The sequence below is a fragment of the Cupressus sempervirens genome, chromosome 1 (assembly GCF_028749045.1).
Source record: "Cupressus sempervirens isolate cs-2001-9-10 chromosome 1, ASM2874904v1, whole genome shotgun sequence".
NCBI lineage: Eukaryota > Viridiplantae > Streptophyta > Pinopsida > Cupressales > Cupressaceae > Cupressus > Cupressus sempervirens.
This window is the reverse complement of record NC_143118.1, coordinates 430,602,070-430,617,212: the sequence shown is the minus strand read 5'-3', so window position 1 is coordinate 430,617,212 and position 15,143 is coordinate 430,602,070. Positions and strand designations below refer to the sequence as shown.

The window sequence follows — 15,143 nt, the reverse complement described above, 5'->3', positions numbered from 1 at the left end:
ATTTGGAAACTAATTAGTATTTTCTTTTACAATTGGCAGGAAAACTCCTACAGTACAGGCACCCCACTCTCTCTTGGACCTCGTGTGCAACTCATGTCCTTGACCTTCTTTTGGAGGACATGGGAAAACTTGAGTGGGTCACTCCAATTGTGGAGGATGCAAGGTGGGTGACAAAATACATATACAATCACCCATGGGTCCTTAGCTTGATGAGAGAGCACACTTATGGCAAAGAAATTGTCAGGCTTGTCGTCACAAGGTTTGCAATGATTTTCTTGACATTGCAAAGCATTCTCGATAATTTGGTTTCTTTGAAGCAAATGTTTGTTTCCAAAAAATGGCTTGATTCCACATTTTCAAAGAAGTGAAGGAGAGAATGTTGTGCGGATTGTGTTTGATAAATATTTTGCAGATAAGGCCGATGAAATAGTAAAGGTAACTATAAAACTTTAAGTTTTAGTTTACACTTTACAACTTTATAACATACTAAGTTTGTAACTCAAGTAAATAATAATTTTGTAACTTGTCAACTAATTTCAAATTTATATTGTAGGTGTCTGAGCCTTTAGTCAGAGTTCTGCGTTTGGTTGATGGAGACCAAACGCCAATGGGTGAACTATATGAGGCCATGGACAAGGCCAAAGAATTTGTCAAAAATTACTACAAGGGGGAAAGCATCAAATATGAACCCATTTGGCAGATCATTGATAGAAGGTGGAATAATTAGCTCCAACCCATTCATGTAGCAGGATATTTCCTCAACCCACGTTTTAGGTATACCGTAAGCTCATTCTTACTCAAATTTAAGTTAACGAAGACTTGAGTTCATTTTGCTTTCGTAGGGTGTTGGGTGTGTACTAAAATTGCAAGACTTATTTGTTTTTGGTTTTTGGTTTTAGGGCTGATGGTACATATGCAGATCCTGATGGAGAGGTCATCAGAGGCCTAAGTGAGTGCGTCGAAAAGATGGTAACCAGCGAGGAAACAAGAGATAAGATCATCGTTGAGTAGGAGATCTTCACCTCAGTAGGGGGCAAGGTGTTCTCCACTCCTCTATGCAAGAGGGCAAGGCTTACACAAACCCCAGGTAATACATTTACAAACTTCTGAATCTCAAATGCTAAATTAACATTTATGTTTCGCTTTTTGTTGTCTATTAGTATTTTCTAACTTGTATAATTTTTGTGATGCAGTGGCTTGGTGGACCACTTGGGGTGCAAGCACTCCAAATCTTGCAAAATTTGCTCTCAGAATCCTATCACAGCCTTGCAGCGCATCACATTGTGAGCGCAACTGGAGTTTGTTTGAGGCCATCCACACAAAAAAGAGAAATAGGTTGTCCCAAAAGAGGATGAATGACATGGTCTATGTGCAATATAATCTTAAATTGCGCATGAAAAGGGCACAATAACATCCTCCTGGGCCAATTGATTTGGATGAGATAGATCCTTATTATGATTGGACAGCACAGGAGTAGGCTCCCTTATTTACACAGGAGGACATCTCCAATTTGGAGAGGGAGGCCGCGGAGGAGGCTGCGGAGGAGGAAGGGGGTGGAACTGGATATGACATCGATTTGGATGACATCGTGTAATGACCCTTACTATAAAGGCCACTAAAACCCTCAAACTGAACTGAGACAATTTGTCAAACACTTGGCATGTAACTGAATAGAGCTGCGAATAGGGCTAATTGTTGTGCAACGAAACCACAAAGTACAATGCACAATGCCAATATCGAAATGTAATGTAATGAACAATAACAGTACCAATAACAATATTCAGAATATGGAAACTCTCAGATTTGATACTTTCAGAATATAGGGACTGTGGTGTCTAATACATATGCATATGAATATAGATTGATGACAACATATAAACCTTCATATTCAATCCTATCAATGCATGCAAATCTGATTACAACTGATTATAATGGACTGAGCTGTGCATCTACATTAATGACTGATTTTACAATATCAGATTTAGGGGACTGTCACAACTATGCACTTCTAATACATCAAACCCTTGACAATGCAATGCTATGACATGACAATAACCCAGTTCAGATTATATGATAGATGACTGGTTTACAACAGCAACTAATAACTGGAGATAACCAACAATGCAATGACAGTGCTGACTGTTCAACTATTTGTATGCAACACCTTTGATAATCAAAAAACCTCAATATGTGCACCTGGTATTGCTGCTGGAGATGTCTGATGTAAACCGCTGCCAAAGACGCTAAATCCTCCACAAACTGCCCCCAAATGAACCCCCAAATTGTTGCTGCTGATTCTACTGGCAAGGCCATACCCAGGCCAGCATGTACGGCCCCTATATAAAAATAATGCTGGGGTTTTGGGACCCCCAAATGCAAGGAATATGGGCGCCTAGGGTTAGGTAGTAACCCCACCAAACCATAAAAAATAACTCCAAGGGGTTGAGAAGATATGAGCAATTATGTGGTTCCAAACCTTGATTTGACAATTCTGAAAATGCACAAATTTTGTCTTCAAACCCCTGCCAAACGCTTCACCAATGCTAAGGTAAATCTGAAACCCTTATTCCAACCAAAATAAACCCTTCAAACAATTTCTCAATGAAGTTCCAATGAGATGGCTGAATACCAACTCCAATTATGCAACCCTTCAGTAGATATTTCACTACCTCAGTTATGCCAATCTAGGGGAGTGATTCGTTCCCAAAGATCGAATAGTATTTGCAGACCCAAGAGACTACAAATTGCTCCACAATGGAAGAAGTAGAAGAAATCTCAAATCCAAGCATGTCCAAATGAGAGGCCCAACCCTCTATTTATTCACTTTTTCTAAGAAGTTGCTAGAACTTCTAGAAACATCCTTTATAAAACCTCATTATGATGCACTTTTTATAATAAAGTAATTTTATAAAATAAAAAGTGCAACTCAACTTAAAATTATAACATGTAGGCCCCGATAACACATAATAATGAAATATAACCTCTTAACACTTCTTCAAGAGCAAAATATGACCATCTGATCTGCAGAATTGACTCTCTCTCCACACCATTTGCCTACGAGAGTCGAGGATAGGCAAATCTGGCACGCTACACGAGGTCAGCCAAAAATGGGGACATTACAATCCGCCCTTCCTGAAATTGCTTGTCCCCAAGCAATGGCTGAACAACAACCCAGTCAATCCACCTGGATCCCAAATGAAGTCATGAACTGTACTGCAGTCAACCAACGCAAGCTCCTGCAATATCCTTTGCAAAATAACCAAGAGGAATCCATGAATGAATCGTGAACCACTGCTCAATTGAACTCTAACTCCATAACTGCCACAGTTAGGAACCCATGAAACATTAACTTTGAAAATATCAAAACCCAAGTAGAGAGGACAACTGAAACTATCAACATAGCAAATGTCATCAACACATCCCACTGGCCTACATAGAGCGCACAATCCATCTCTGCAATAATGGTGAACACTCCGAAATGAAACTGCACCAAGTGCAGAGAATCCACACACTATACACCAACTGGAGTCAACATGTCTCTGCAGATCACCAGCCATGCTGGCATCACCATAACTCCCATGCCCCGTTGACGGCCAATAGGCATCACACAATAGATAGCAATCACTCAAACCAAATCTATTTGCCAACAACTCCTGAATACATGAATCAAAAGCAATCCGATGAATGTACTCTGAAATATAATGCCAGTAAAAAGAACCAACCAACTCATCCTGCAAACATAATGCAACCAACTATGACTGGTCATTAGCTAAGTGAGAAGATGGCATAGCCAAGGGAGTGAAAACAAGAACTACGGCTGAATCATCAACAACAGCAGTATCACCCCCAATCTCCTGATCATGAACCATCCAGCTGTCACTCGCCAAACCCAACACGACGTCATATGCCTCACAACTCTCTACCGGTGGAGTCAAACCATTCCAAAACTGATGACCAACACTAAAAACCAAAGTACATCTACGTATCATCATCTCATCAACATGGTCATCAAAGGTAAATTGATGAGCATACTTCACAGTGTAAGGCCAATAAAATGCGCCAACCTCAGTCAGTGGCTCAGACTGCAATCCTGATGAAACTAATTGCAACTGATCACTAACCACGCCCGAACTCGCCACTACCTCCGAAGACACCTCCAAAGGAGTAGTACTACTGATAGGAACCATGCCAACTACCGACTCCTCAGCATCAAACATGATCTCTGGTACAATATCACAAGTCTCCACGCCATCAGTAGTAGAGATCACCATCATGTCGAGCGGACTACAATGCTCAACTGCAACACCCAATTCAACCGAGCTTGACTCTAGTGGAAGGGAACAAGATATGCCACTACTAGTATCTAGGATGGATGCATTCCCATCTCCACTGTCTCTGGCAATCTCAACCGTGGACATCCTCGGATCACTAGATACCATAGTCTGGGACTGTATAGAAACTGGTAAAGACTGCAGTCGCCCTAACTCCATGGTTACCTCAGCCAAACAAAACTGTGACTCCTTGAAAGCCAACTGTGTTCTCTCAAGGATCTCAGAAGTCACCTCGAGCTACTGAGTAAGCTCGCTCACCTCCTCTTCCTTGACTACTAATGCCTCGTATGCTATACTGCCCCACTCTATAAGATGATCTCTGTCAGCTACCAACTGCATATAATCCTGTCTCAAAATCCGAATAGCCTCCCATAAAGAGTGGATTTCTGTCAAAGAAAGATAACTACCTCCCTGCTCATCACTAGTAGGAGAACCCCATCCATAAACTGCTAACAACTAACGAGCAGCATCGAAATGCTCGCAAGCGATAGAAATGTCTCGCTTGCCAACTCTCAGCTGACTAGACACATGATTGTGCTGACTGGTCGAACTCCTATACTCTATCCCTGGTACATTGTCCAAGGGAGTAACCTCAGAATAGCTATCATCTGTAATACTCAGATCCTGGGACTCTCCTGTAAACTCTATCATCTCTGAGAAATCATCAACATGTGATCTGACTATAAAAGGAATCTGAGTCCCTGCTATACGCGCTAACTCCCGAACTGAGCTCACCTGAAGACAACGCTCGTCCACATGTCTCTCAGAATCCTGGAGAGCCAACTGAATACACACCAAGGAATTTTGAGTATCCTCCAGCTCATGAGAAAACCGGTCAACCTCCTCCTCCTTCTTCTTCAATGCATCTAAATAGATGCCTGCAAGATTAAGGAGATGATCGCGATCTGACAGTAGGTGTATGTAACTTACCTTCATTGCCTTCATGCCTTCCTTGATCTGCTGTAAGTCGTCACAAGAAGAACCTGTTGTGACTCCTTTCTGTCTCTCCTGCAGTTGAATCATCCAAATGTGATTCTCAATCAATCCACGCATCCTGTCATGATGAGATAAAGCCGCGACAATATCCTTGTCCCTTGTCTTCAGTTGGCTTGCCAAACCAAGTGAAGGGCTACTAGCCTCTATCTCATGTGAAGAAGCATCCAACTGTGCTTGATACTCATGTTCTGCAAAGTCCTGAATGCTCACTATCTGATCAACTGTACTATCCTCAAACATGACAGTATCCTCAACTGTTGTAACTTCATCCAGCCCAACTGTACTGGAATCACTATCTGTGTCAATCACACAATCTGGTGTACTTGTGATATCACCTTCTAATACTACTGGCTCAGCCTGCACAACATCTGTAACCCCTTCTACCTATGAAGATGATGCAGATAAACCATTACTTGAAGATGTGCTAATGTCTCCCTGTATCGAATCAGTATGTCTGTTAAACTCCTCATACAAGTTTCTGCCTGTCATAGGGAAGGTACGATCCTTAGGCCTATCAAAATGTTCAATCAGTCTCTCCTTAACATATGAGGTAATGTGTGCATGACCCATAGTAACCATACCACGATGCCACCACTTGTGTGCTAACCCATCCAGATGAATTGTTGCATACTTAATAGCTTCTTCCTCAGGCATAGGGTGCAATTGAAAGTATGTGTCAAGCTTTTGAACCCAAGCTCTTGCTGTAGACTTCCCCGAGCCATCATAATATGGTAACTGAAGTTTCCCTACTTTCTTCCGTAGCTCATAGCTCTGGTTCCTGTCATGTCCACGTGGCATATGCTTCATCCGTACATCCATATACTCCCTAAAGGTAATTGCAGCAGTAAAATCTGGACCTCCGGCTTCCCAGTCTCTCCTCAACTGGTCCTGTATATCAGTGATCTGGGGCTCAGGTACGGGCTGCTCTAGAGCTCTAGGAGGAAATGTGGGAATCATGGGCCTCGAACTCACTGTCCTAGCTTGCTGGGATGCATGACCAAAATTGTTCCCAACTTGTTCTCCTCCATTATGTGTCCCATCCTGATTATTCCCATTGTTACCATTTTGATTATTACCATTCTGATTATTTCCTCCACCTATGTTAGCGTTCAACCCCATTTGACGAGCCATCATCTGCATCATAAGCTCCAATCTCTGACTCTGTTCCTGTGTCCTCTGCTCTGCTGATCGCTGTCCCTGTGCTAAGGTGTTTAATAACTGTAAGAATCTTTCCTTTCCCTGATCTGGACCGGCCTTCATTTTGTCAAACATTTTTTCTCTCTATCTGGCTGTTCCAAAATCCCTACAAGACCTCCACAGGATGGTAGGACTTATAGCTCTGATACCACTGTAATGACCCTTACTATAAAGGCCACTAAAACCCTCAAACTGAACTGAGACAATTTGTCAAACACTTGGCATGTAACTGAATAGAGTTGCGAATAGGGCTAATTGTTGTGCAACGAAACCACAAAGTACAATGCCAATATCGAAATGTAATGTAATGAACAATAACAGTACCAATAACAATATTCAGAATATGGAAACTCTCAGATTTGATACTTTCAGAATATAGGGACTGTGGTGTCTAATACATATGCATATGAATATAGATTGATGACAACATATAAACCTTCATATTCAATCCTATCAATGCCTGCAAATCTGATTACAACTGATTATAATGGACTGAGCTGTGCATCTATATTAATGACTGATTTTACAATATCAGATTTAGGGGACTGTCACAACTATGCACTTCTAATACATCAAACCCTTGACAATGCAATGCTATGACATGACAATAACCCAGTTCAGATTATATGATAGATGACTGGTTTACAACAGCAACTAATAACTGGAGATAACCAACAATGCAATGACAGTGCTGACTGTTCAACTATTTGTATGCAACACCTTTGACAATCAAAAAACCTCAATATGTGCACCTGGTATTGCTGCTGGATATGTCTGATGTAAACCGCTGCCAAAGACACTAAATCCTCCACAAACTGCCCCCAAATGAACCCCCAAATTGCTGCTGCTGATTCTACTGGCAAGGTCGTACCCAGGCCAGCATGTACGGCCCCTATATAAAAATAATGCTGGGGTTTTGGGACCCCCAAATGCAAGGAATATGGGCGCCTAGGGTTAGGTAGTAACCCCACCAAACCATAAAAAATAACTCCAAGGGGTTGAGAAGATATGAGCAATTATGTGGTTCCAAACCCTGATTTGACAATTCTGAAAATGCACAAATTTTTGTCTTCAAACCCCTGCCAAACGCTTCACCAATGCTAAGGTAAATCTGAAACCCTTATTCCAACCAAAATAAACCCTTCAAACAATTTCTCAATGAAATTCCAATGAGATGGCTGAATACCAACTCCAATTATGCAACCCTTCAGTAGATATTTCACTACCTCAGTTATGCCAATCTAGGGGAGTGATTCGTTCGCAAAGATCGAATAGTATTTGCAGACCCAAGAGACTACAAATTGCTCCACAATGGAAGAAGTAGAAGAAATCTCAAATCCAAGCATGTCCAAATGAGAGGCCCAACCCTCTATTTATTCACTTTTTCTAAGAAGTTGCTAGAACTTCTAGAAACATCCTTTATAAAACCTCATTATGATGCACTTTTTATAATAAAGTAATTTTATAAAATAAAAAGTGCAACTCAACTTAAAATTATAACATGTAGGCCCCGATAACACATAATAATGAAATATAACCTCTTAACACTTCTTCAAGAGCAAAATATGACCATCTGATCTGCAGAATTGACTCTCTCTCCACACCATTTGCCTACGAGAGTCGAGGATAGGCAAATCCGGCACGCTACATGAGGTTAGCCAAAAATGGGGACATTACACATCGAGGAGGGCGATGATGAGGATGATGACATTGAGCTTACTGCAGAGGACCTTGACATCTTGCGCATAGCGAATGTGGAGCTACCGACATTTAGTTCTATAGCTACACCATCTCTTGCATTGGCACAAACACAGACACAGGCATAGACCCTGCGGGGTTCTAGTTCTAGAGCTTTACCCTCTACCGCACTTGCTAGCAAAGCGACTGGGAAGAGGAAGATGTAGTCTTGTATTTGACATTTGTACTTATGTGTAGTCATGTTGATGTGCTTATTTGAACTCTTTACATTTGACACTTTATTTATGAGAATACAACTTCTCATGTATTGTGAACTTGTTAGTTGTTAGTAATTTACAACTTGTCACTACTTGTTAGTAATTTACCGATTAATAACTCTTTTTGCATTGATATATATCTAAACATGATTTTTTCTTATGTATTGTTAGTAATTAAGTCATTAGATGCAAAAAAACATTGAATTCTGTAAAAAAAATCACATATTTTATTAAAATTTAGTGGTTTTTGAGTTCCTGATTTTTTCCCTGATTTTTTGCCGATTTTTCCCGATTTTTCCCAATTAAACTTTTTCAGGCCTAGGTGATTAATCTCCTCAGGCGATTTTTACATCAATGGATTAAATAACCCATAATTTAATCCTATGTCATTACTAATTATTCTTCTTAGCTAACCTTCTCAATTAATTAATATTTTATTAATAAATTGGTTCATCATTCACAAACTATGGAAATTCATAATTTCCTAAGTCATATTTTCCATCATTAATTCCATTTTCACTAATTTTTATTTTGTCGAATAAAGGATTTTTAATTCAAATATCCCACAAAATATTGACATCATCGTGACACATGGGTGTGACACCTCGTAGATTCTCCTATGACACTTGGCTAAGATATGTCATAATCCAATATTCTTATTCTCTTACGCACATCCATATTTGGCTTCCATTGTCGTAGATTCTTGGCTTTAAGTGGGCTTGAGGTGTCATATGACGCGTCATAGATTCTCTTCCAGATTTATCCATGTTTGACTTCCAAGCGTCATAGAATCCTACACTTGGCATCTTGTGTCATATTTGTCATAGGTTCTCGAAGGAATCTTGTGCCAAGTCGCATATCTAAGGGTGACAAATCCAATGCTCTCACTTTATGTGTTGATTATAAAATGAGCTTCTTTGTCTCATTTCCGGTCCTTAGCTTCTTGGTATTCTCACACTATTTCTCTCAAGCTTAAATCACAACTTCAAGTATTCTCATAGCATTATCCATATTTTAGACTTTCGCTTCATGATTGTGTGCACTATAGGCAATTTGGAGCTACATCACATAGAGAAGAAAGAAGGACATGGGAGCTACAAGTGAAAGAGGGAGTTTTAAATTTGTTTTCTTCTTTTGATTCATTTGGCTTTCATGGTAGACTAGAGGGTGTCAATGTATTGTTATTGAGTTTGTGATTTGCTCATATTATGTTAGACATTAGCCCATTTTCTGGTCCTACAATTAAGTCACAAAATGTGGTCCAAGTAGTGATAGATGCAACACGTGTAGAGCTGCATTGAAGCTTATTGAGGCAGCCTAGAGACAAATTTGGTAGACCCATGTGTGGATGCCATGAACAATGCACTAAAGGACACAGGGAAGATTGAATTGATTAAAGAAGTTGTTAGTTGTGCAAGGGATGTACATATATTTATCTACAACTAGCACACTTTACATGCAGTCTTCAAGAGCTTCACAAAGGAGTTCTTGAAACCAGCTGAGACCAAATTTGCATTTTATTTCAATCTCTTGGAGAGAATGATTGAGTTACAAGAGGCACTGCAACTCATGGTTATGACTAGAGAGTGGAATTAGTGGGCAGAGGCCAAGGCAATGTAGGCAAGAGTTTGAAGGAGATAGCGAAGAGTGATGCAAAATGCATACTCTCTATCATTGCTCTGTTTTTTCATGTCAATAAATATGGAGATGGGTATGCACATACCCTTGGGGAAATCTATGCGTGCATTAATTAAATGCTTGATTAGATGAGGGCTATTGTACAAGAGGACCCCACTTTAGAATTCTACAATGAGTGCATTTGACCAATCATTCAGCATAGATGGGATAGGCTGAACACTCCTTTGCATATGTCTTCTTATGCTTTGAATCAAAAGTGGTACATGCCTAGGCCTGATAGAGTTACACCGATTTAGGATGATGAGGTGAAGGTAGGGCTCTTCAAGTGCATTGATACGATGTATCATGCTAAAACTGCTGGCAAGATTTGCACTGAGTGGACAAAATTTGCCACTCTTAGAGGTTATTTGGATGCGGCTAAGATGGATATAGGAACTATTACATAGAAGGACCTGATTTTGTCATAGAGCTATCATGTAAAAATAGCAAAGACTACCGCATTGACCATTTGTCTGCAATCTTAGGTTTCTAGTTTTGAAGCTGTAAAGAACTGATCTACGAAGAGGACTAGAATTACCTCTAAGAGAGTAGAAAAGCTAGTGGCTATATATAGTGCCCTGTATCTCATTGACTGTAAGACAAACGAGAGTCTAGAAGCATGATGGGATGTACAAATAGAGAATCCATCATAGATTGATGAAGAGCAGGACACTTCGGCTTTAGAAATGGGGCTGATTGGTGTTACTTTGGCGGATCCTGACCATGAGAAGGCTAGCAGTTCTAGTTATGAGAAGTTTTCCTTGAGAGATGATTAGAGGCCTCCTTTCACTATATTTTGACATTTTGTACTTGTTTTGATATCATTCTACTCATTGTAACTGTCTTCATTATATTCATGATGTATATGAAATCTTCCATTCGGTGATTTGACAATTTCATTTGTCAAATTGAAATTTCATTGAGTAATTATTCTTAGTTCTATTGATATTCAATGTTCAAGTATTTAGTATTTGTGTTTTTTCTATTTTACTTCTTGTACATCTTTTCATAACTAGCATTTCAAGTACTATTTGTATAGTATATAGTACATACAACACTGCCTCCTTGCCATCGTCCCTTTGCTGTCCCCAAACTTGGGCCCTTTGTCCCCTCATCTTGGGAACCCATCCTAACATCCCATGGTCCATGACGGGCGATCGAAGACTATACCAATGTAATTATAAATTTATACTTTACTACATGTACCATTTTTAGTATTGGCCCCATTGTCAGTTATTTCTTAAGCATAGTTTGCAAACTTTGCAAGTGCTCTCTGAGTTGCTGAGTATTCTCTTTTTTTTTTGCTCTGCAACAAGTTTAACTTGTATTTTAATTGACACACGGAAAACATGGATACAAATGCTAATGTGAGTAAAATGCTGGTTAAAACTCATTGTTACATGATTTTTTGGTTATAAAACCACATATTTTCTCTTTTGAAATGTCAATTTTTTATTTAATACATCTTGTAATTGATTTTTTGCAAATAAAAATGTTTTTAAGAAATTTTAATTTTTAGTACCCTCAAAGTTGTGTAGATTTTGCCAAGTAGAAATTGTTGGGCTTGCCAAGTACTCTCCAAGTGTGAGTCTGTGAAGTCTGCTCCCATGTACCAATTTTAATAAAGGACTAAGGTGCAGTCCTCTGTGAGTGGTGTCAAATACATAAATATGTTTAATAATGATTGACTGAGAAATGTTTTCTACATGTTTCTGCATCTGATTCAGGTTCCAGTAATTTTAATTATTAACTTTTGTTCTTGTATGCAAGGCTTGATTTAATGCTAAATGATTTACGACACACATTTCCCATTGTAGCATAATTATAGAAAGGTTACATAGCTAGATGTCACAAACATTACGTCAATCTTCAGTTTTAACAACTGCACCATTACCTATTTTTTTGCTAGGTGTATGCTGAACGCCTCCTGGAACCACTTCTGAAAACTATTCTGTCTTTAGCTGGGCCCAGGACAACCATATTGGTTAGTATATTATTAGAAGTTGGAGAGACAGGATCATTTAGTCTGTTTGACAACATTTCACTGATTTTTTATTTGTAAATCTTCATTCTAATTTTATTTACTTCTTTTGACATGTATTTGCAGTTAGGATATGAACTTCGTTCTACTATCATTCATGAAAAGATGAATGAGCTCTGGAAGGAAAATTTTGACGTAAAACGAGTACCAAAAATGAAGGTATTTACTTATGTTTAGCTTTTGAACCCGTGGAAAGTTAAATGTCAGGGTGTTTAAGATAGAAAATTGTCTGCTCTGAAATCTCTGTCATATAATTTTGCATGCAGTTTAGTGCCCATTTTTCTAGCATGTTTAGGATGACTTTTTTCATGTTTCTGGCCACCTGGTGGTCACAGGAGGACCCTGCAAGAGCCTTAAACTCCAGAAATCATGCCCAAGCTCCATAGAAAGTTTCAAGATCATAGCTCTCAAGGTCCCTAGCAACCTTGGGCCATGGCATCCACAAGTGCTAGGGCCCTTGTTTGAATTTGTTCAACAACAATTTTCCCTTTCTTCCATGCCCTAATTTTGTTTGGTTTCAAATGGTCATCAATCCAATAACTTATTAAGGGTTAGTATAAAAACCTATTCTTTCCTCCAAAATACAATAATCTCCCTTGCAATGCAAAAATTACAAAACTTATTATCTCTATTTGTTCTGTACACATTGGCCATTCCAAAAACTAAAACCACCATTAGAAAGTGAAGAATCTGAATATTGCAGATGTAATGTCCCCTATTGGGACTCTACTTCGTTTACCCTAAGATTCAGAACTAGGATTTGGATTGTGCTTAGAAGTGGAAATCTAACTTAGTTTTTGCAGTGTTCCCTACTAGAAAGCGGTCCATTCTCAATGTACATCACTATGCATTTAAATCGGATTAAATAAAGAAACAATGAATGATGCATAATACATTTAACAGTTAACATACTAAGCCTCAAATCAGAAATTCCTTCTCTCCTAAACATCAATCCTATGAAGGATTGGGATTTACTTGTCCTTCGGGCAAGTAACTATAGGCGATGCTGTTGATCCATCTTATGATGTAACCATTCTTGCCTCTCAAAACAGTAGGGCTAGGTGGGCTGTCTTTGTAGCTCCAGGTGATCAGGGTCCTTGAAGGGCTCCTATAGTTGCAGCGAAGCACCCAACTAAGATGAGTGCTGCTGTGCATTGTTTCTATAGTATTGATCATCATTTCACCATGAGGAACTGTAGGGCATTATTTGGCTCTGTTGCTTTCATGACAGAGCTAATTTTGTACAGGCCATCAGTTTCATGCATGCTGATGTTTGTACCGGCAAAGAGGATAGATGGATGGAATACCGTATATAGTGTGATGGGATGACGACGATTCAAATACAGGCAAGATGGAAACAAAATATTCTGACTATGGCACAAACAGTGCTCTTCAAATTGTCTCTCGATCTATGAACAGTGCGAGAGAGGGGATTCAGTGGATGGGCCAAAGATTCACGTCAATGCTTGTTCTCTTATGGGTGGGTTTCAATCTCAATCTTGGTCTTTGCCCCAATATTAATCTAAATCAGAGCCCATCCTCTGCATTGACATTGACTGTAACTGGGTCCGTGTTCTGCGCTGCCGCCCCTCCTTTTATTATTGCCTGACTCTTTCTATGCCCATGGTGTTTCATCTGGGTGGAAATCAGGCTCTGCTGCATGAGTGGGACGATGCTAATGGGGTGAAATCTCCATCTAGTCTCCCTCCCAATGGGCGAGAAATACTCTCCTTGAACTAATGAAGGTGACCAAATAGAACAATCCAACCAGATTGTCCTCACTCCTGCCAAATTAATTTGGATGGATAGCTCGATAAAAATAATGGATGCTCCCATCGAGTCTGAACCCAGCCAGTTTTAGCTTACCTTAATTGAACACGGGGGGTGTAGGATAGGCAACAAAGAAGTCTTCGTGCCCACCTCAATATATATATATATATATAACATGACTAATATATAATTCTGATTTCACTATTATACATATTAGATCATATAAGGTTTTCAATCCCTAATAGAACCCAGATATAAGATTCCATAAAATCAATATTTTACATATGATTCATCTCCTTTGATGAACTCAATTTAGAATTAATAGTTCTCTTCATTCCTTTTTGATTCTTTTCCATGTGATCTGTACCAAATATATTTAATAATCTCTAATCTTTGATGCCTGAAGAAGTGGTGAGATCGTCTTCTTATACAGTAAATCTGAATGACAAGACATGATGCCAAAAGTCACACCTCCTTACTACTAATTGATGTATTAAAAAATCTTAACAATCAGCCTTCTTATTAATCATTAGCTCCTTAAGGTAATCGCTGCTTAATAAATCCTTTGTCTTTAACAATATTGTTTTGTGTTGATAAATTCTAATCTCCGTTTTAACTAAGATCATCACACCTCATAACAGTTCACCAACATACTTGAATGAGAGTTTTGGGATACAAAATTAATAATGCTTATTTGAAATGTTTGGGCAGGAAGAGTTCATGTATATCAGAAATGAACTTAATGCTTCCGATACTTCCTCTACGACCATCACAATGCATAACAGCTCACTAATATAATATGATTCATCTCCTTTGAGGAGCTCCAACTATAATTAATAATTCTCATCGTTCCTTTCTGATCCTTTTCCTTGTGAGTCGTACCAAATATATTTAATAATCTCCAATCTTCAATGTCTGAATATGTGGCGAGTTGGTCATCTTATACCATAAATCTGAGTGATAAGACATGATGCCAAAAGTTGCACCTCCTTACTATTAATTGATGCATTCACAAATCTTAATGATTAGTCTTCTTACTAATTGTTACCTCTTTAAAGTTAGTCACCACTTAATGAATCCCTTTTCTTTATAAATATTGATTGCTGTTGATAAATTCGAATTGCTGTCTTAACTTAGAATATTGCACCTCATTACAGTTCATGAACATATTTGAAT

The 15,143-nt window shown here is 39.0% G+C and overlaps 1 protein-coding gene and 1 long non-coding RNA gene across 4 annotated transcripts in view; both read left to right on the top strand.

The window, feature by feature from the left end:
- LOC149578117 (S-adenosyl-L-methionine-dependent methyltransferases superfamily protein) overlaps positions 1 to 15,143 on the top strand; it is a 182,842-nt gene that overhangs the window by 152,230 nt on the left and 15,469 nt on the right. For all 3 annotated transcript variants that reach the window (XM_089827589.1, XM_089827586.1, XM_089827592.1), the window contains 2 exons: positions 12,066 to 12,140; positions 12,264 to 12,356. In XM_089827589.1, coding sequence (XP_089683715.1) covers positions 12,066 to 12,140; positions 12,264 to 12,356 — 168 coding nt within the window. The remainder of the gene's footprint in view (positions 1 to 12,065; positions 12,141 to 12,263; positions 12,357 to 15,143) is intronic.
- On the top strand, positions 79 to 1,681 carry LOC149578118 (uncharacterized). Its single transcript, XR_016355490.1, has 3 exons — positions 79 to 435; positions 554 to 1,087; positions 1,194 to 1,681. It is a non-coding gene; the product is annotated as an uncharacterized LOC149578118 (long non-coding RNA).